At 29.9% G+C, this 21,868-nt stretch overlaps 4 protein-coding genes across 9 annotated transcripts; 2 read left to right on the top strand and 2 right to left on the bottom strand.

Moving 5' to 3' along the window:
• The first annotated feature begins 619 nt into the window (after positions 1–619).
• On the top strand, positions 620–2,185 carry LOC130673262 (uncharacterized). Its single transcript, XM_057478227.1, has 4 exons — positions 620–804; positions 863–979; positions 1,042–1,134; positions 1,929–2,185. Exons 1-4 carry the CDS (start codon positions 738–740, stop codon positions 2,183–2,185), a joined length of 534 nt encoding a protein of 177 aa, XP_057334210.1. The 5' UTR covers positions 620–737.
• LOC130673260 (annexin B9-like) lies at positions 1,316–7,288 on the bottom strand. Of its 3 annotated transcripts, none has more exons than XM_057478225.1 (7): positions 6,954–7,288; positions 6,131–6,165; positions 5,663–6,044; positions 4,581–4,660; positions 4,267–4,513; positions 3,987–4,168; positions 1,316–2,319 (listed from the first exon to the last, which is right to left on the bottom strand). In XM_057478225.1, the coding sequence occupies exons 2-7, from the start codon at positions 6,158–6,160 to the stop codon at positions 2,269–2,271; spliced, it is 972 nt and encodes a 323-aa protein (XP_057334208.1). In that variant the 5' UTR covers positions 6,161–6,165; positions 6,954–7,288; the 3' UTR covers positions 1,316–2,268. The 3 variants fall into 3 exon arrangements, with proteins under 3 accessions (XP_057334208.1, XP_057334207.1, XP_057334206.1); XM_057478224.1 differs by lacking the exon at positions 1,316–2,319 and adding an exon at positions 2,408–2,555 and having other exon boundaries at positions 6,954–7,287; XM_057478223.1 differs by lacking the exon at positions 1,316–2,319 and adding an exon at positions 2,703–2,944 and having other exon boundaries at positions 6,954–7,283.
• A 337-nt stretch (positions 7,289–7,625) lies between these two features.
• LOC130673261 (transmembrane protein 70 homolog, mitochondrial) lies at positions 7,626–9,836 on the top strand. Its single transcript, XM_057478226.1, has 3 exons — positions 7,626–7,838; positions 7,918–8,286; positions 9,507–9,836. The coding sequence occupies exons 1-3, from the start codon at positions 7,734–7,736 to the stop codon at positions 9,729–9,731; spliced, it is 699 nt and encodes a 232-aa protein (XP_057334209.1). The 5' UTR covers positions 7,626–7,733; the 3' UTR covers positions 9,732–9,836.
• Positions 9,826–21,828, bottom strand: LOC130673256 (ankyrin repeat domain-containing protein 11). Of its 4 annotated transcripts, none has more exons than XM_057478213.1 (7): positions 21,693–21,828; positions 21,243–21,377; positions 18,817–19,059; positions 13,479–14,422; positions 12,315–12,889; positions 11,324–12,239; positions 9,826–10,244 (listed from the first exon to the last, which is right to left on the bottom strand). In XM_057478213.1, the coding sequence occupies exons 1-7, from the start codon at positions 21,799–21,801 to the stop codon at positions 10,065–10,067; spliced, it is 3,102 nt and encodes a 1,033-aa protein (XP_057334196.1). In that variant the 5' UTR covers positions 21,802–21,828; the 3' UTR covers positions 9,826–10,064. The 4 variants fall into 4 exon arrangements, with proteins under 4 accessions (XP_057334196.1, XP_057334197.1, XP_057334198.1 ...); XM_057478214.1 differs by having other exon boundaries at positions 12,315–12,844; XM_057478215.1 differs by lacking the exon at positions 21,243–21,377 and having other exon boundaries at positions 21,693–21,824.
• Positions 21,829–21,868: the final 40 nt, after the last annotated feature.

Here is a 21,868-nt window from a genome sequence, read left to right as displayed (position 1 = left end):
GTTAGTAGACAACTATCAATTTTCGGATTTTTTTTTTCGACGAATCAGTTACAAAAAAAATAAAAATATACACATGTAGAAAATTAGAAAAGCTATAGGTGGAATTTTTTGAAATATTTTTTTTTTGTAATATATCTTTTCTAAAAAAGTTCAAAAATTATTAGACGTCTGCTATCTCCGGTATCATAATTCTAAGATCCTGAAATTAGTAGATAACTATCAGTTTTCAGATTTTTTTTCTGCGAATTAATTACAAAAAAAATAAAAAATAAAAATATACACATGTAGAAAATTAAAAAATCTATAGGTGCAATTTTTTGAAATATTTTTTTTTTTATAATGTATCGTATCTACAAAACTTCAAAAATTATTAGACATCGCTTAACTTGGGTATCGGAATTCTACAATAATTTGAAATAATTTTTTAAAAATTAATTTAAAAAAAAAAATATTTACACTGACAGTATTGTTATTATTATTAATTTAATGAAATTCAAAAAATTATCAAAATTTGAATTTTTTTTGTTTACTGAAATTTATAAATTAATTCAAAATTATCTTGTGTCGATAAAAAAAAGCGACATCTAGAAAAAATGACCTAATACATTTGAGGTTATCATTCATTATTACCATTATTATTTTTTTGTTTTGATTCCACTTAAAAATAATTCAGAACCAGATAATAAAAATTTATTATAATACGTATTAAATTGACTCACTAACTTTGTAATTTAATTATGAGCTATTCAATATTTTTTTTTTTACTCGTCACTATTTATCCAATTGCTGCAAATTCACCAGACGGTATTTACATAATCTTTTTTTTTTAAATTGATCAAAATAATAAACTATTTTTTTCTAGGCAATGGATTAGAGTTTTCTGAAAATAATAATGAGCCAAATAAGTATGGGTGTCATTGCGTTAATTACACATGCGGATGTTGTGAGCCAATAAACTTAATTGAATTACACGGAATTGGTAATTAAATAATTTTTTTTCATTCAGAAAATATTTTTAAATCATTTTTTTTATTATTTCAGTTTGCACAAATTTTTCATATTTACCCAAAGATTATGGGGTGTCATTAACAATTACATACAATAATTATACATTGTATAATGAAACAATTTCAGGTAATTTTAATAATCTTTTAATTTTTTATTGTATCACAAAATGGCCGAAATATTTTTTTTTAGGTTACAGTAAAAGATTAAATTAAACTCAGACTTTTATTTTATTTTTTTTAATCTAAATTTTCCCGCTTTGAATTTCAAAATATTTTATAGTGTAATGATAGAAGTAACTAATGATATGTAATAGTAATTTTATTTTTTATCATATAATTTATCATGATACGGAAGTTTGCCGCCGTCGAATAATTTTTTGATTTTTTTAAAAACGATAAATTATAAAAAAAAACATTTAAAAAATTGCACCCATAGTTCTTTTGATTTTCCATATGTGCATAGTTTTTTTTTTGTAAATTGACGAAAAAAAAAAAATTGGAAAATTGTTAATTGTCTTTCATATGATCGTGAAATTAATAGACAATTGACAATTTTCGGATTTTTTTTTCAATAAATCAATCACAAAAAAAAAAACTAAACATATGTACATGCAGAAAATTTAAAAAACCATGAGTGCAATTTTTCAAATATTTTTTTTTTATAATTTATCATTTTGAAAAAAAAATGTAAAAATTATCAGACGTCGCTTAACTTCAGTATCATGATATATTCATTTTTTAAAAAATTCTATTGCAAGAAACTTTTATTAAATCAATTCTATTTTCAAATTTGTCCGAAAAATTTTGCAGCCATTTTGAGTAACTAAATCTATGAAAACTCAATACTTAATTTAAGTACAACATTAAATATATATATATATGTATATATTTATGATATTAATGTAATAATTTATATTTTAGCGCGCAACCCGCCGCCAATTTGTGTCGGAATTCCAGAATTTGAAAAAATAAATGCCGAAGTTTGCGTAACATTCTATGACCTAACCTTCAAACTGCATCACTTCCATTGTTGCTCTAATTTAAGAATAGCAGTTTATCATTTCATTCATCGTACAATAGAATTAGGCTGTTTCGATATCCCCTCGTCAAAAATAAAATTTCCAGTTCGATCGACTTCAATAAAACAATCAAATTACCCTACAGTTATTTATGTTTAAACAAAGTACAAAGATTCTAATTTATTTAAAAATTAATTGGAATGTTTTTAAATTTATATTATTTTATACTCATTAATTATTTTTTAATTAAGAAGAGCAATAAGAAGTTTTTTACATGCCGCAGCACAATCATCCTGTAATTAAAAAACAAATAATTATCGATTGTTTTGAATAATTGTTTTTTTTTAAGGTTAGAACTTTTTTTATTGAAACAAAGATAAATAAGTAGATGATTAAATTTTTATTTTTAAAAAATAGTTAAATATTTTTTTACTTCGAGTAATTAGTGAGATTATTATTAAATAAATGATTCATTGTTTTAATTAATAAGAGCTAATAGAAGGCGTTTAAAATCGGCGCTGCAGTCACTCTGAAAATTAAACAAACGAAAATGTACAAAAAATATAAAACAAAGTTAATCTATTATTAAACAATGATTGATGATATAAATAAATATGACATTTAAGTGTACGAAAATCCATCACGGTTTTTATAACAACAAATAAATAAATCAAAGTATAATTTAAGGCCATGCGGATTTATTTGTTTATAAATTATAATAACATAACATATATATTTTTTTAGTAACGCAGATCATGAGTATTAAATACATTAAATATATATATATATTATATTGAAAAGTAATTAATATATGTGATGAGTTAAACAGAGTTTGGTTATGTATCGAGTCATAATTGTTTATAATTAAGCGCCAACCAAAGCAAGCAAAAGTCTCTTGTAATCTCCAGAAGTGTCGTCCTGTAACGTAATTGTTAAATAATAATAATTAATATATATATTTTATATAAACAATAATAATGTGATGGTTTCTCGTACTCAAATTTGAAAATTTTTAGTTACAATCAGTTATAAAATTAATAAAGATTTTTTTTATATATTTTTTCCTGATGTTAGATATTTTTTCATTAGTGACATTGGTTATATTCCTAGTAGCATTCTTAAGGAAGTTTTCCCTGTTCAGAAGTTTTCCTTGTTCAGTTTTCCCTGTAGCATTCTTAAGGAAGTTTTTCCCTGTTTAGAATCTTCTAATCTCATAGAATCCAATAGATTATCATAAATTCTCATAGAAATTTTATAAAAATGAATGAGTTCTATAAGTATAGCCCTTATGCATACAACAATAAGAATTTGTTGGAATGTTTAAGTAGGGTTACGTAAATCTGTACTTCAGTCTTCAGCAAGTCTGCATCATCAGTCTTGGACAAGTCTGAGGCAAGATACTTCCGTAAGATACGTTAAGTAAATCTGTTAAGATACATTAGCAGAATTGCTTAAGATACCTGAACATGGCCACCCTTACTTCGTTACTTCGCAAGCCGTCTATTCAGCATTAGTCTAGTAAATTTAGTGGCGCTCACTAAATATTCGATATAATTTTATCGAGTGATAATATTATTAATTTGTAGCACTTTAAATTGAAGTGAGGTCCACTGGGTCAGCTATAGGTACTGTGTGTTGAGCTTGGAGTGATTCGGAGAAAAAGAAACCCGATATCTTAAGCAATTCTGCAGCAACTCTGGCCTAACATTGATATATAGTAGACATATTGGTTAAGAATTGCTGCAGACTGTTTCTACAGATTTCTGTAAGTCTTTAAGAAGAACATTCAGCAATACTTGAGAAAATCTTTGGCAAGTATGCTTATGAAATACATCTTCTTCAAGTCTTGTTTAAATTTACCGTAAGAAACTTGCTCAAGGACAGTTGTCAACTTGCTTAAGACAGTGCTACTAGGGTATTTAATTAAAATTAATTAATTAGTTCATAAAAAATAACTTACATCAATATCTCCAGCAAGTGATTTTCCATAAATTTGTTGATAAGCATCTTTAATATCACCTAAATCTATTTCTGAACGTGTTACGATAACACGAATTAATGTTGAGTCGTCAGTTCCCATTCCGGAAATAGCGTTGTGGAGTCTTTCAGCAAAGTAAGCTGTTTTATCTCTTGCACATTTAACTAAATAATAAATATATATTTATTAATTAGTACCTACCATCAATATACTTTTTTTTACATTTATTAATTATATCTATTTGTATATTTATGATAATTACCAACTGCGAGATAACCATCTTCCAATGAACCAGAGAATTCACGTCTGATAGCATCTTCGATGCTACTTCCGGAAATTCTCTCGTATTCATGAAATATTTTACGTAATTGTGGAAAACTTTTAGTGATCAAAATAGAATTAAAGGTACTTTCATCAGTACCCCATTGACCTTCACCAGCTTGGTAAAGTTTTTCAGCCTCTTCGATAGCGGAAGCTTCGTCAATATCTGGATCTTCATTTCTTGCTGCCTGTATTTTATTTATTATATTTTATTTTATTAATTCATTATTATTCTTATTATCAATTAGTACTTACGCATGATAATGAAACTAGCAATCGTTTAAAATGACCGGAAGTGTCGCCTTTTAGGTCATCTTCTAATTCTGAGTCATAAACTGAAAAGTGATTAATGGCAATAATTAATGGCTATGAAATTAATTTTATTCTAAGAAATTATTTATCTTTTTTTTTTTTTAATTGGACTAATGGATTAATTTTTCTAGATAAAAAATTTTATATATAGAAGTTTAAAAAAAAAATTTCGAATTTGATATTTAAAAAATTAAATGATTCAATTTTATTATTGAGCCGTGAAAATTCTAGCGGGAAATCCAATTTTTAAAATGAGGACTTACAATATTTCAATTAATTTAAAAATTGTGATTTTTTTAAACTTGATCCTATGAAAAAACTTTTAGAAAAAACAACTCAACAATACAAAGTATTAAAAAAATCATTACTTGGTTGAATAGACACAATTACTGACCTATTATTATTTCTACCAATAATAAACCATAATTCTTTTCATTATTATTATGATCTTACGTCAACATTGAATTATTTCTCGACAAAACTTTCTAGTGAATGAAAATAAAACAAAGTGTGTCATGCACTGAAGGCTGATTAACAATTAAATTCTTAGAATATAAATATTATATCATTATTACTATTCAATAGATACATCGGAGCTTTATTTGCATATTAATCATCAATAACTATTGAATGAGTCATCAATTCATAAAAAATTCCGACCATTCAATCTCGATCCCTTCCCCCAATTTCAGAAAACCATCCGATTTTCATCAAATTTTTTTTATTTTACAGCTGAAACATTTCCTTGACCCCCCCCCCCCCTCCCCATCAAATGAAAACTGAGCCAAAATTTTTTTAAATAAACTTAACCTTCCTCCAAATTTGAATCGTCGGCCCAATTCCCAGCTTTTCGTAACTTTTTCCCCCCGAAAAAGGGTTAAAACATAAAATTGATAACTTTTCAAAGTTTTCAATACTAGAGAATAGTTTCCCCTTGATTTCTAAAGAGATCTGATTCAAATTGTTCGATCATTTTCCGAGTTATGGGAAAAATTTATTGGAAAACTTCGAAAAAATTAACTTACGTTCTTTGTAAACTGCTGCAATTGTTTTAACGCCGTAATTACTCAAGGAAGCGAGTACTTCTATGATGGCACCTTCGTCGGTACCTACACCGGAAATAGCGTTGTGCAGTTCCTTGGCATAATAATTAGGAAGCGGTGTCATCAGAGCCAAAATAGCGTTTTCAAAGTTACCGCCCAATTCGGACTTGAGCTCGGAAATTAAATCCTTGCCGTACATGGACTTGAATTTATCTGCAATTTCCAGCCGTTGGACTATTCCACGATGGGCTAAAACGTCAATAATCGCCTGCTCATCGGTGCCAAATCCTTTCATTGCCGTACGCAGTAAAGCGGCGTCGGATTCTGCATCAAAGGGATCCGCTGGGTAGACTGTTGGTGTGCACTAAAATTATTTCAATTAATTGATTAATAAATTAATTAATTATTAAGTCAGTTAATCAATAAAGAAAGTCATTAATTTTTACTTACTTGTACGTGATAGTATTTACTGGCAGACATTTTGACTGAAAAAAAAAATTTTTCAATTATTTCTATAAAATTTAATTAAAATTAATCAATTAATTAATTAATTATCAAAATAAATACAGAGAAAGTAAAATTTTCAAATATTCAAATTTTAAAAATGAGGGAAAAATTTTTTTACAATTAACGCGAGGGGTAAAATGGTCATGTCTAAAAAAATAAATATAAAATTACTCGTAAGTAATTAAAATAAATTGAAGTGCATAGAAAAAAATAATAAAAATTTTTATTAACTTAATTGTTTAATTAACAAATTAATAATCGCGTGATACTTCCCGCGTTTAATTATTTAAATTACATCGTTATTAATATCGATCACGAGACATTTTTTTTCCTCCCATACGTATCATAGATAAAAATCAATACTAATATTAATTATTTACAAGAAAAATTTTTAAAATAAAAAAATAATTAGTTTTTTCCAAGAAAAAATTTAATTATTTCAATTAAAACATTTGAGATGTTAATTAAAAAAAAAAATGGTAATGAGAATTTAATAAGTGACAGTATAAAAATATGATACTGAAGTTACCCGATGACTAATAATTTTTTGACTTTTTTTCAAAACAGTAAATTATGAAAAAAAAAATTGCACCGACAGTTTTTTGAATTTTCTGCATGTTGTGCATTTTTCTTTTTCTTTTTTTTTTGCAATTGATTTGTTGAAAAAAAATTTGAAAATTGTTGATGTCTGTCAAATTCAGGATCATAAAAAAATTAGATTTGAATTAAAAAAAAAAAATTTAAGTAAATGAATAAAAATATTTACTTGATGGGTGTGGTTGAAAAATATAAAATATAATACGTTGTAGAGAAGTTAGGATGTTGATCTCGAACTAGCACAGTAACGTAACACAAATTAAATATATATATCCGGCTGTAAACTCCAGTCTAGATCACTAGGCTGAAGACTGAAGACTGAAGACTAGGAACTGAATACGTGTTATAATAAAACTATCCTATATACAGTAGAATCTATAAGTAAAACGGAGATGGGAACAAATAGATGACGTGTACTGTCAGTATGTCATGAAAAAATTACTTATTCTGACTCTCTGGCTCTGACGTTACGATAAAACTATTAAGTAACAGTATTTTATCTGGACACAGACTTAATTTAAATCTTTTATGACTCATAAATCTCATGAGAAAACATACAACGAAATATTTATCAACTCTGACGTCACTTAGGTGGGGTTTTGTCCTTGAAAACTTTTTTTTTTATTTAAACTTTCAAAAATTTCCCGCTTGTTTATTGTCATGCGCAGTAGAACCGTCGCGCGCATGTTTGAAATCTTTGGCGGAAAAAATGAAAAATTTGAATTTTTTATTTAAAAATTTGAATTAATTCAATTGATAATTATTATTATTATTGTTATTACTAATTAATAATTAATTATGAAATAATTAATGATAGAAAATAATAATAATTATTGTTATTAACTTTTTTAATTAGAGGTTATAAAACTAGTGATGTTTTGAAGTCGGCGTTAAATTTCGTGTGAATAAAAATATATTTAGTGATTAATTTATTGATATAATTAATTAAATGATGTCGTTAATTATTAAGTTGAGATGTATGACCCATAAATTAAATTGTAAATTAATAAGTCAGAGTTTTAGTTTGAGTGAAAATAAAAATTTATTATTGAAGGTTAGAAAATTTATTTATTTATTTTAATTATTCAATTAAATCTTAATTAATTAATTTATTAATTTATTATAATTTGTAGGCACTGAGACCAGTAGCAGTAAATAATACAAAATTTTTATCAAATGCGAATAATAAAGTAGAACCAGTGGGTGATGTAGAGGAAATTTACCGAGGAAATCTATCAGGAATAATAAAAAAAGTTAAAATTTTTTCATTAAGCACCTCGGCGATGACGTTACTGATTCAGCCGTATCTGATACCGAAGGCTCTGGAGTCCGGAGGAGTAGGAGCCGCTACGGGTATTTTTGTTACCTGCGGCTTGTTTGCGTTTCTCACACCGCTGATGCTACACATAATTTCTGGTCGGTATGTCACTGATATTTATTATGATAGCAAGAGGAATATTTATATTGCTAGTACCTGGACCATGTTTTTGCGCAAACGGAAGGTGAGTTAATTAATTACGAGTTAGATCTTTAATTAAATCGCTAAGGTCCAGTTTTTTACACCGAGTTTAAATGATTATTGCTGGCATATATAGATATATGAGTAATATAAATTAAAACCCGGATTGAAAACAAACCCGGTTTGAAAAACTGACCCTTGATATCAAAAACCAAAAATAAATAACGGGGTTTAGTCACTGAGCGTGATGAGGAAATGGCCGAAGGTCGTTTTTTAAAATGACGGCCGCTTGAACTAATGACAATTTTAAATTCACTGTCTAGCCCTGGTAAAAAACTCTGATTAAATCTGATTGGAATTTAACCGGATTTCTATCACATTCAATCAGAGGTGCTCTGGAGAGTTCCAAGTGTCCGATTGAACTTCAATCGGATTAATCATAAAAAAATATTTATTGTTTTCCGACTAGATTCGATAGAAATATTTTAATCGGATTTTATCAGAAAATAATAATAATAATTCTCCGATTTCTGATTAGCTTTCAATCGGATTCATTCGGATCTTTCCGATTAAAATTGATTAAAAGTCAATCGGAAATGTTCAATTAGAATTTTCCAATCGGATAGAATCGGAGTTTTTAATCAGAGATGTTATTGCTGAGAATTAGTTAAAATCATTGATTATTATTATTATTGTAAATTTCTATTTATTGTTGACATCCGTCTTTTTTATTTTTTATTCAAATTTATTCTATCCTAAAAAAGTTGATGCTATGTCACCGCTTATAGCCTTCATGGCAACGGTTGCTATGGAGACTGTTGTCATGGCAACGATTGATACGGAGACTGTTGCCATGGCAACGGTTGGTATAGGAACTGTTGTCATTGCAATGGTTGCTATGGAGATAGTTGGTAATGTTGGCGGCTAATAGGGACAATAGATATCCATGATAAATATTTTTAATAACGACTTTTTCATAAGAGGAGCGTAGAAAGTAATTATCAAAACATCCCTAATTAAAAACTCTGATTGAAACCAATGAATTCTGATTGAAAGTCTATCGGATTTCAATCGGAATCAATCGGAGTTTTTAATCAGGGATTACAAGAAGTAAAAAATAATGGATGCGCGTCAGCGAGCAGAAGTCTTCTAGTTATAAAAATAGATGGTGTGGTTGCATGAGCCAAAGGCTAGTGCAGCAAACATGTCTAGTATTTAAATTATCACGTGAATTATTAAAATTACCGGAAATTATTTTTGCAGATTGAATTTACAGCAGAAGATGTTGAAAAACCCGGTTTGGCCCAATTACTAACCACATGTTTCATAAAAGGCAAGCCTCTATTTTTTTTAGCCGATGATTTTACTAATCTCGATCACTACTCAATAATAATGGGCTACGACAAGCCCATGGATTTTAGATTTGAAAATCCTCCGCAGGAAATACCTGAGTCTGACACTAAAATAAAAGTAAAAAAAGCTAATTAATTGTAGTTGTAAACAAAATAAAATAAAACTTTTATTAATTTATATGGTAATTATAACTAGTGATAGTATTTTATATACCAACAATAAAATAATTTTGTTAAATAACTTTATTATTTAAATTTTCTAAAAAAGAAAGTATTTACAGCTTATATTTTACAATTATTGTTCAAAATTTAAGTATTTTGATACAAGCTATCAAAAAATTGATAATAATTTATACCCTAAAAAAGTCGACGATCACAGTTTCAACTTTAAAGAAAAATTATATTAGAAATTTTAATTATAATTAAGTGTGATGATGATTGTAATTGATGATAAATGTCGTTGGTAATTTTAAGCGGGAAGAAGATCAAAGTCATCAGAAACATGAACCATTGGCACATGAGAGTCATCAATCTGTGGCTGTACTTTAACTTCGCACAGACCAACTTCTTTTAGTTTCCATTCCCAATCCATTTTTTGTACTGCGTGTAATGACTCAGCCTCATTGTGGTGTCTCAGTAACATGGACTCCTGTAAACAATTAATTCAAATTTAAAATCCACGTGCTCTATCTAATTCTACAGTCTAGTTCTGTTATGAATCCGCCACAGGGACGTAGGGGAATATAATTCTAAGAATTCCTGTACCCCACTTCTGCTAAGCAGTCGACCGCTGTCTCACACTTCCCCCACTTTACAAGTGTGTGAATGTACACAGAAAAAAGTTATCTTGAGTCAAGAAAACGTTTTGGATGACAACCGCGTGAGATTAGATTTGTTTATTGATAGTGAGGGTAAAAACTGACGACGATTTACTTTCTAGGACTTTACGTTGACGGACTCAGGTAACACGACAATTGACCTAATGCCAAATTACCCGCTGCCAAAATAACCGCAAACCAAAACACCCCCGACAGAATACCCGCAAATTAAAACACCCGTGACAAAATATCCGCAAATTGAAATATTTTACGTTATTAATAAATGTATCTATCGTTTTGAATGCATATATTACTTGATAATATACTCAAATTGAATTACCCACGGTTCTGTTGGGAAGTGCCACGCGTTAATATCACCGGACAAAATATCCCCGCGACAAAATATCCTCATGAGGAAATATTTTTAAACAAAATATCTACATGACGAAACATTTCTTTAAAAAATGACTTAATGGTAAAATAATAAAAAAAAAAATCTGCGATAAAAGGGCACAATATTATTGCAAGCGTGTGCATATACATATTTTTGTATTTACACACACAAAACGCATGAAAAAAGGGCATGTACTATTGCATGCGTGTGCGTTAATATATTTCAGTAATTGCACGGGCACAAAACCCGTGGAGAAATGGCACAATACGATTATAAGTCTGTGTATTATTTTTCTAAATTTGATCACATTTCGTTAATTTCACACAATTATTTAATTATCTTTTTGATTTTTTAAGATATTCCACATTTATTAGTATCTTATTTATAGATATTTTGGCTTGCGATTATTTTATCACGGGTATTATGTCGTCGGGTCAAATGTTACGCAGCCATGGACTCATAATTCGATTCGACTGTAATAAGAAAAACATAAGTTAATAAATAACAAAAACGTACCTTGATTTTTTCCCACTTATCATCAACATCCTGAAGCCAGCTCAGAAATAATCTTCCATTGTATCTACTCCTTAAATTACGATCTTTTTCTTCCTGCTCTGGAGTAATAACATTGTAGACTTCTTCATCTTTTAAAATAGTACAGGCAGAAAAAGGTAATTCCTGGTTAGCAAGCGCTCTGGCTGCCCGTCCATGAACTCTTAAAATTTCCTGCTCTACTGACAGGACCAACTTTTCTTTTTCGACGACATGTTGCATGCGAAGACGGTACCGCTCACTTTCCTGCTTTAAGAAAAGCGTTTTCATGGGCTCGGAGAGGGCGATCGGAGGCTTGACATTGGGCTCATTGTTGGCATTGCCAGCCAGGACGTAAGTGCACCGGTTCATCAGGTAGTCCTTGAATCCCTGAGGAGGTTTCGGCTGTACCGGAAACAAACCTTTGCGCCGTCTTTCAATTTGTTTGCGGATACTCAGAAACAGTTGGTAGCAATTCGTTATCGGCTGATCGTGAGGATGAACTTCAGTGCCGGTGCTGTTGGCTTCCGAGGATTCGGCTGTCGAAGCCGCAGCGGCAGCTTCCTTGGGCTTCATTTTGCGTTTACGAGGATGCAGTTCTGTCGCTGTGGGAGTCGGGGCTGCGGGAGTGGTAGCCGATGATGCCGAAGTTGATTCCGTAGGTTCATCTTTTACTTTGATGTCGCTTTTGTCCGGTTTATCGGCTTCCCTGCTCGTCGATGATGACTTTGGGTTAGAGGACGCGACTTCAGTAATCACGGGCTTTGTTTCCGTGTTTGTTTCGGGGGTGGGAGAAGTGTGACGCGCTTGAGGGGATGAATTGTTTGAGCGATCGGTTGCCAGAGGGGACGAGTTTGAATACTGGGCTGAATCCTTGGATGTTCCGTTCCCGTTTCCGCTTCTGTAAAATTATCGGATGGTAAAAAAAAATAAATTATTGGCTCAAAAGAATAAATAATTGATTTGAATTCCGTACCTGTGGGAACTTCTCAGAACTCTTTGATGGTGAGTCGATCTCTCCTCATTGTGAATGGCACCGGCGAAATCTTTTTTGTCCTCAGTCTTGACAGCTTCTGTGGGACTGGTAGTGCCACCTGCAGGACCACCAGCAGGGGCGGAATCTTTGTCATTGGAGTCACTGCTGTTTGAACTGGGAACGACATACGGCAGTTGATGACCGCGAGTCGAAGTGTTTTTACCATTACGTGCTCCCTGTTCCTGCTCAGCGGTACTCTGGGGTATCACGATCTTCAAAGGCGGCACTTTGGGCGCAGCGCCTTCTGAACCCTTACCCCGGTCTTCGTCACCGTCGGAATCTCCAGCTTTGCTACTGGCAGAGTTACCGGCAGGCTTCGGGCTGCTAGCGGCCGTCGAACTTGGACTTTTACGGTCACCAGCGGTCGCTGCTGCTGAGGATGCTGACCCAGAACTCTGATTCTTGTTAGCGGACGCAGATGCTGAAGCTGATGATGTTGCTGAGGAAGTCTGCTTGCCTGTTTTTACACACTGTTCAACAAATGACGCGGTTACGCTTGTGCTCACCTTGTCAAACTAAAAAATAAATTATAATAATCATGCAACGTATCTATTTTACTACTGACTAACATTCATACTTCCTAGATTTAAATAAATTTTTTTTTTTTTTATTTATTAGTTGGTAAAAATTATTAAAATTTTAATTTCACTGGTAAATGTTTTAAAATAATGATAAATTTATTTTTAAAATGATAATTTTTGATATCGAAATAAAAAAAAAAAAAAAAAAAAATATCCCACCGATAAATTTATATAAAACCTGACCAAATTACCCCAGCTAGGTCTCGAAACTTTCAAAATACTTTTTAGCAATTGCTCTATAATTTCCACTACCCAAATTCATCATTTTTTTTTACTCTAACCCCAACATTTTTAAAATCCATCTGCGTTCTATTTTTCCAAATTTTTTTCTTTTATTCTAAAAAAACCCGCGATTCAAAAACTGTCACTTACAAATTCTGTAGAAAATTTTAATCTTCAGCTATAATTCATATTTTTTTTCTCGAAACTTTCATGCCAAACTCTAAATAACTCAAAAACTCCAAAGCAAATTTTTTTTTTACCCAACTACAAGCATTAAAAAAAAAAAAAAAAAAAAAAGTACCTTATCACCAGCAGCACGTCCAGTACTCTGTCTACCCGGAGTACTTTTATTTCCTTCTTTAGGATCAACTTCTTTGCGCTTCTTGCGTTTTATTTCTTCATCCTGGTCATCAGTGTCTTCGTAACTTCGTTTCGAGGATGGGGAACCTGTCGTAATTAATTCAGCAGCTCCAGTGGATGCACTTGAGTCAGTAGCTGGTGCTCCAGTTGCGCTTCCAGAAATATTTGACGACGGAATCGCACTATTACTACTATTATTATTATTAGTGCTACTATTATTATTAGCAGTAGTGTTGGTGGTGGTCGTAGTCGTAGAAGTAGCAGTAGAACTGCCACTACTACTGCTGCTGCTGCTATTATTATTATTATTATTGTTATTATTATTAGTATTTATTTTATCTTTATCCCCAGGAGGATTAGGTGAAGAACTGGAACCGCGAACAGGAGTCGGTTCTTTGGAGCTTTTGAACTCATAGACGTCAGTGGTATCTGGAGAGACATTTGCTGGTGTTGCTGATGACGAGCTCGCTGATGTAATGGAAGCAGCAGAGCTAGTTGTTGTCGTGGCAGTTGACGATGCCGAGGCAGCTGAGGAAGACGTTAACTTGTTGCTGGTGTTGGTGTTGGAATTTGGGTTGGGATTAGGATTTGAATTAGAGCTGGAGTTGGTATTGGAGTTGGAACTGGAATTAGGATTTGAGTTTGAACTGGAACTCGAGTTTATGGGGTTCGAGTTTGTAGAATTCGTGTTGCTGGAGGAATTACTGGGAGCAGTGGTGGTGGTACTGGGACTGGAGGTGGTATCCATCGGACTTGTCGAGGCGTTTATAAAGCTCGGGCGAGTACTGCTGCCTTTTTTTTCATCCCTAGCTCCGCTACGCACGTTGTTTATGCGCAGGGTTACACGTGGCGAGCTTCCGGATTGTCCGGTTCCCGATCTGTCCACTGAAAAAAATAACAATTATTTAATTATTGATAAATTAAAAATTTTTTTTATAAAATCAAAATGCTCAAAGACCGAAGAGCAGAAAATTCATCAGGGACTAAACAAACGGTTAATAGTTTGCCCGCAACTGAATGGTTACAAATGAAAGGGCTCTTTTTAGGGTATAAAGGCGAGGTTGCGGCTTTCCATTTTGTCCTGATGCAACCTGTTCATCAAGAGTAACAGGTTCATTTTCTAATAATTATAATTTTTGTCAGAGATAACTAGAACTTAGACACGAATCTACGAAAAAAATATTTTTGGTTACTTTAAAAACTATTTATTTATTTATTTATTTCATCATAGGACAAGGTCCTCTTATGATCATAAGGAAATATAAAATATAAAATACAAAGTGTACAGTTTAATACAAACAATTTTACAAGTTGTTTAAACGTATGGTCTTCCGCTACAATAATTTTAATGAATATTGAGAAAATGAAAATAAGGATGAAAAAATAAGCAAATTGAATAAGTATTACAAGTACAAGTTTTGTTAATATTTTTATAATTTCTGAAGCTTTTATGATTGATGAATGACTTTATTAAATCAAACTAATGAGTTCCGCTCAAGATTAATAAGATAACTGTAACATAATCTCCAGGGTGGCCACAAAGAAATAATTTCAAAATTCCCTGATATTTCCCGGTTTTCCAGTAAAGTTTTTCACATTTTTCCCTAATTTAAAAATTTTATTCGTATCATTTAGATATTCAAAGTTTTTATTATATTTTCATTTTTAATAATTAAATTTGATAATTAAATCATGCGAGAAACCATAAAAAATGGCAATAAAATAAATAAATATTGCCTACTTTTGATTATTCGATGTTAAAAATGTATAAGTTTAAATATTTAATAAGAAATTTTATAATTTAAATAAATTCCAAATACCCTGGTTACAAAAATTAAGGAATATTAAAAAAACTTCAAATTTTTTGGTCATTTTCAACAGTTTGTAACTCGAAAGAAAATGGTCGTACAATAAAAACAAAAAGTAAAACTGTAGCTTCAAGTTTCTAGTTTTATGATCTGGGTCTTTAAATTTTTTTATTATGCACGGTTCCGGAGCAATAAAAAATCAATCATAATTATCGAAAAAAATTTATTGAAACTCGAAGACCGTTTTTAAGACGAACAAAAATTTGGTAAATTTCTTTTTCGATAGTTTTCTTAGGATTACTCCGGAATCACACATAATAAAAAAAAATCAAAGACCAGATCAGAAAACTAGACACTTGAAGCTACAATACTGCGAGTTACAATTTGTTGAAAATCACTTTAAAATTTGAAATTTTTTTAATATCCCTTAATTTTTATAACTAGTGTATAATTGAAAAGATATTTAAAGTTTGAACGGTACAATTTAATTTCCGGATACTTTTCGAAATTCCCTGACATTTCTATGATATTTTCCGGTTACATTAAATTCCCTGATAATTCCCGATATTTCCGGTGTTCCCGGTTCGTGGCCACCCTGATCTCCTAAATTCTGATAGCGTTGAAGTCGTAGTGATATATGGTGGCAACGAGTCCCAAAAGGCTGTACCCTGGATAAGAAAAGAGTTTTGGAAGATAGTAGTTCGTGGGATAAGCTCAAGAAGCGTGTCAGCCCTGTTGTTGTCCCGATGTTTTGCAACATTGTGATTTAATCTAATCTTTAGTTAGACTGACCCGGGTGGAAATTTTTCGGAATTTTCTCTGAAAAACTCAGTTCTAAAGTTCTGAAGACTTTTTTAAAGTTTTTCCGAGAAAATTCTGATCGATTTCCATTAGGGAAGCTCTCCATTAAATAAAAATCGAAGATTTGAAAGCTAATCAGAATTTTATCGATTCAAATCGAGCAATTCGAAAAGTTACAAATAATTCAATAACTTTTGGATAATTTGAAAACTTTTGAAAAAATGTTAAAAATAAATTAATAATGAACATTTATTTTTTATATTAACAAAAAATATACTCGGGCATATCACATAGTAATTAAAATTTAAAAATAGACTGAACTAAATGGCGCCATCATTTTTTTTTAAATTAAAATATGACTTGTATTTTTTTTAAATTAAAATTTTATAATTAGTGAATAATCAATTACCTATCAATCAATCCATCAACTACTTATCAATTATTATAATTATTATTGAAAAAAATTAAATTTGAAAATTATAAATTCTCAACTGTATCAATATTTAATAACAAATAATATATATGCTAGTAATTTATAATTGACTGATAACTAAATATTATCACATGTTTTTTTTGTGTCTAGAGATAAAAATAAAAAATTAGAAGCTCTAAAAAAAATACAATTTTATAACAATTATTTATGTATGTATTTATTTAATTATTAGATGTAATATTAATAAAAATTATTTTTTACCAAAAAAATTAAATATTTTTTTTTTAATTAAAAATAAATTATAAATAGGTCACCCGTTAGATAAAGAATGCCAGCAATGTACAATAAAAATACTCATAAATATAATTAATAACTCGCACTTATAATAAAAATATCAATAAAATTTTTTTTTATTTTTTCTTTGTTTACACAAAAAAAATGTAAATAATAAAAAAAATATTAAAAGTAATTACCAATAAAAATATCAACACTAATAAAAAAAATAATTAAAATATAAAAAAAAATATTTAATTAAAAAAAAAAAAAAAAAAAAAAAATAGTAATAATAACAGTGAGCAGAATGAGTACAAAGACTTGACTAAAACGTGAAACAATTTAATGTTGCTCTCGAGGTTTCTTATTCTCCCACTACCAGATAAACTCGGTACTCTTTACTCTTTACATTTAACTCGAGTGTGTGATGTGTATACGCTTTTATTATAATAATAAATATAATAATAATAATAATAATAATAATAAAATACCACATTCTACTCGTCCTGTTTCTGTCCCCGGTTTATTCACATCATCTTCTTTTTCTTTATTCCTATACAATCTTTCTTTATCTTACACTTTATATTTATATACATATATATTTATATATATGTAGTGTAGACTCCCCACTAGTGAGTAAACTCGTCAATTCATTTCCCCACTTAATATTTAGCTGCCTCAGCTTTATATGAGGCCGGTTACCTTGCCCACATACTCACATATATGTTGGACTGTGAGACTTTAAATACCCGCGATATTAGTTATAATTATTTGGGATTTTAAATTCAATTTGACGTACAAATTTAAGGGGTAAAAAATTTTAAATTCAATAAATTGGAAAAATTTAAGTTGTGTTTTATTACTGATCACCCGAAATAAATTAATTCTGTGATGTCTAGATGTCAAGTTTAATTACGAGATAGTGATGAAAATGTAGCCAGTATCAGTTTTATAAAAATTGCTTAGTATTATTATTATTATTATTTTATTCAGTGAATCTAGATTAGATTCTAAATAAATATATGTCAATTAAGCAGATCAGTAAAGCCGTATTCCTTTCAAACAAAAGGATTATTATTATTATTAATAATAATATTTTGCCATCAGATATTTCATTTGTTGCCTAAGATTCAGACCAGTGTTATTTTTTTTTTTTATTGAACGAGATTATTTGCGATATAAATAATAGATTTTAGTATATTTTAGATGTTTTGATTTTATATTTTAGATCTTAAATCAAGACAAATGTTTGGTTTTTAAATTGTAGTCTGTTTTAGATATATTTGAGTTTAATAAAACTTTCAGCCGGTGCACTAGTGTCCGTTATTGCTGCTTTACGTGGCAATCACACTGCTGCTTAAGTTGCTTATTATAAAAATGATATAGTTTTGATGTATATGTTCTATGATTTATATTTAATGGTATCATTTGTTATAAAGATATATTATTATAACTTATTCTTTATAGTTTAGTTCTTTATATTATAATTTTCTCAATGATATATTGTTGTAACTTATATTTTTTATGTCTATAAATATTGTTACTGATCCAAAAATCTATATATTTGTATTAAGGGCTCCTCCCTTATTAAAAGAAGTGATTTAAAACGATTTGTAGTGTTAAATGCTCATAAGACGGGTGATTCAAAAGTATTCAAAAGCATTAAAAAGTATTCAAAATTTTTTTTTTCTAATCGTTTCAAATCGCTTCTTTTAATAAGGGCTGTTATTGCCTTTGGCTGTTGGGTCCTCATTAAAGAAATAAATATATAAATAAATATGACGTAAATTTATATTCGGGACCGCAAATTTATTTGAGCTGCTTAAATTATCAAGTCTTCCTAAAAAAAGCCTACTAGACATTGGCTTAAAAACTCAATTTAAAAAAAAATCCAGACTTCAGCTAAAAATTTTTCATTGCACCTTCAATTAGTTCATTATCCATACAAACAAAAAAAAAATTACCTTTGTTTTGAGGTGGTGTTCTACGCATTTCACAGGGGGCTCCACTCTCTCCACCAGCTCTGGGTCTGGTATCTTCCTCGGATCTTAGCTCCTTTTGCTTCAGAACGTCTTGTTCCTGCTCGTCCTGCTTTTCCTGATCAGTAAACTCGTTACAGTTTTCAGTTTCTCGTCCCTCGATTTGCTCAGCGTAATTTATTATCAATCGATCTTCGATTCTCAGTTTCTCACTCTCTGAATTTGATCCTAAAAAATTACATTATCATTATAATTATTATTATTATTGTTTTTTTATTTACAATCACGCCCTTTTTTTCGTACAATTTTTCGAAGTTCAAATGAACGATTTAAAAATATAAAAATTATATAATAATAACAATAAATAAATAAATAAAATAACCTTAAAATAATTTTATTTCCAGCAAGAATTACCTTTATCATTTAAATATACATATACATATATATATTTACACCGCTAATTAATTATATCACTAGTATATTTTAAATAATTACTTATTTTATTTATAATTATTATTATTATTGTAAGAAACCAACCCCTTTGGGGTGGTAGTGACATCTACGTCAAAAAAAAAAAAATTTTATATGTATAAATATATACACATGTATATTTATATGTATAAATGTATATGTGTATGTTTGTGTGTATGTATTGTATATATGAGAGAGTTATTTATTGTGTGACGTAAATACGGAGACGGTTTGAGGAATACTGGTGGCCATTGGAGCCTAGTGAGGAAACTATAGATTTAAGTGGGCATATATACATGTATATATATATTTACTAGGGACAAAAGTTATATTATATATATTTCAGTTCTGGTTCTCATGTATTCTGTGGTGCCATTGGTTCAGTTCCAGTGGATCTGTCAGTAGTTGGTGGGGAAGGAGCCAATAAGGGCTGGGTCCCTGCTAGGGCTTTTGAGTTCAGGATTTTTGGATTTGAAAGGGATTTCAAATTTTTCTGAGCTCTGAATTTAAAAATTTTATTTTCTGATTAATGATAAAAATTTTTTTCTGGGGATCAGTGAACTTTTGAGGGAATGGACGAGAAAAATCGTTAGTCAGTATTGATTTAGTTCTGGTTCATTGCCCTATAGCTTTTATACCCTAATGGCCATTTTATCCGAAAGTTGATGGCAACTTGAAAATTCAATTTACCCGAAATCTGCTGCCGGAATTCGATGACAAATTTACAGCAAAAGTTAAAAGAAAAATTTTCGGTTACGTTTCCGACAATTCGTACAGTATTTTACCTTAACATTATAGTCAAAAAAACAGATTTATAAAATGCTGACGAATACTTGCTGTCAAATTGAACGGCAATTTATTCAGCAACTAGCTGCTACCCACCCGCTTCGATGGGCATTTCATAATAACTTTATATTAAATGAAGATATCGCAATAATTTTTTCTTTAGATAAGGGAAAAATGTCTAAGAAATAAAACTTAGAAAACTAAATTGAAATCTATCCAGTAGTTTTTTCGTGATTCGCGCACAACTGCAGACCTCTATCAGTTTCTTTAGATAGAAAATTAGGAATTCAATTTCTTTGAAACTCACTTCCGAAATTTGACGGAAAATTGAAAAGTTAACTTCTGCTAAGCAAACCTGGCTATTAGGGTATGTAAGTATATGAATATATTAGACTGATTAAAAAAAATCGACTATTTTTTTTTTTTTTTTTTTTTTTTCATAAATTATATGAAAAATATTGTTTGATGACGAAAAAAAAACTGTTAAAATTTGAGCTCTTAATATTAATATTAACAACTACCTCATCGCAATTTTCGATTTCCCATTTGAATAACATGGGAAAAATTTTTTTAAAGTTAGGAATTTTATCACTCATCAGCGAATCAGTGTGTCGGAAAAATCAATAGATATTTTCGTTGGAAATTGAACGCTCTACAAAAAAGATCTCTTATCATTTTTCGATAAACTGAATTGTTCAAAGTTATTCAAGGTCATAGTTGAATTCATAGTAAATTTTAGTATTATTTGACTTTTCGAGCGAAACTATCAGACTTATCTTAAAATGTTATAGGACTTTTTTGTATATCATTTCATTTTCTACAACTTATTTTTGATCAAGTTTTTAAAATTCTTGAAAGCTCTTTAGGTATTTGTATTTAAATGTCAATTTGTTCCAAGAAATCGTATTCTGACCGATTTAAATTACTTACATTTAAATGCAAATAAGGTAAGACCCAGTACCTAATCACTCCGTGTATTTGTATATTTATATCTACCAAATTTGACTAAATATAAATATACAAATACACGGAGTGATCAGGTACTAGTTCCCTATTCAGGTACTAGAAATTTAATGCATAAGAGAAATTTATTTAAATTTGAATTAACCGAATATCGAACTACTGATTATAAATGAAATTTTTAAAAAATTTACCTTTATTAGAATTTTGTTCATAATTATTATCGATTCGTTTTATTCGATAGTCCGACTTCCGGTTAACACTATCCCCATTTTTCCACTTATTTCCTTTGTTCTTTCTAGCCCTTGGACTCGCACTCGCCTCCGGCACTAAAACAATTTAAATTTTACCGCCAAAATACAAAATGGCCTCTAGGTACGCGCCTCCATTTTAAAAGTTCTTAAAAATTTTAGAAATTACACAAGTAATTACTTTACACTTTTATTACTTAATTACACTCCTAATTAACAGTCATCAGTAATAATAATAGTAATAATAACAATTGATAAATAATAAAAAAATAAACGCGGGAAAAATTTTTTAACGTCAGATTCAAAACTCGATTAATTGCATGTCAAGTGCTAAGTAAATGACTTAATTTATAAGTGTAATTAGATATTAATAAATATTATATATTTACATACCAGGTGACACAATTTCTTGTGAAGTAATTTGCAGCAAAAGAGCTAACTGTTGACGTTCGGACATCCGCGCAGGGTAACCGCGAAAACGACTGTTACCGCCAGCAGGCATTCCGTCTTCATTATTTGTCCATAAAAAAACATTAAATGCTTTTAATTACAAGCATTAATAACTTAAC

The sequence above is a fragment of the Microplitis mediator genome, chromosome 8 (assembly GCF_029852145.1).
Source record: "Microplitis mediator isolate UGA2020A chromosome 8, iyMicMedi2.1, whole genome shotgun sequence".
Classification (NCBI taxonomy): Eukaryota; Metazoa; Arthropoda; class Insecta; order Hymenoptera; family Braconidae; genus Microplitis; species Microplitis mediator.
Note: the sequence above shows the minus strand (reverse complement) of the source record. Positions and strands in the feature narration are given on the sequence as shown.

Coding starts and splice junctions, on each gene's coding strand:
- LOC130673260 (XM_057478223.1), bottom strand. CDS start 6,160: ATGTCTGCCAGTAAATACTATCACGTACAA. Junction 4,169..4,266: donor AGATGGTTATCTCGCAGTTG/GTAATTATCATA, acceptor TTTATTATTTAG/TTAAATGTGCAAGAGATAAA. Junction 2,945..3,986: donor CACTTGCTGGAGATATTGAT/GTAAGTTATTTT, acceptor ATTACGTTACAG/GACGACACTTCTGGAGATTA.
- LOC130673261 (XM_057478226.1), top strand. CDS start 7,734: ATGATGTCGTTAATTATTAAGTTGAGATGTATGACCCATAAATTAAAT. Junction 7,839..7,917: donor ATAAAAATTTATTATTGAAG/GTTAGAAAATTT, acceptor TATAATTTGTAG/GCACTGAGACCAGTAGCAGT. Junction 8,287..9,506: donor TGTTTTTGCGCAAACGGAAG/GTGAGTTAATTA, acceptor TTATTTTTGCAG/ATTGAATTTACAGCAGAAGA.
- LOC130673256 (XM_057478213.1), bottom strand. CDS start 21,801: ATGCCTGCTGGCGGTAACAGTCGTTTTCGCGGTTACCCTGCGCGGATG. Junction 19,060..21,242: donor TGAACAAAATTCTAATAAAG/GTAAATTTTTTA, acceptor GTAATTTTTTAG/GATCAAATTCAGAGAGTGAG. Junction 14,423..18,816: donor AACACCACCTCAAAACAAAG/GTAATTTTTTTT, acceptor TATTTTTTTCAG/TGGACAGATCGGGAACCGGA.
- LOC130673262 (XM_057478227.1), top strand. CDS start 738: ATGAGCTATTCAATATTTTTTTTTTTACTCGTCACTATTTATCCAATT. Junction 805..862: donor TGCTGCAAATTCACCAGACG/GTATTTACATAA, acceptor ATTTTTTTCTAG/GCAATGGATTAGAGTTTTCT. Junction 1,135..1,928: donor GTATAATGAAACAATTTCAG/GTAATTTTAATA, acceptor TTTATATTTTAG/CGCGCAACCCGCCGCCAATT.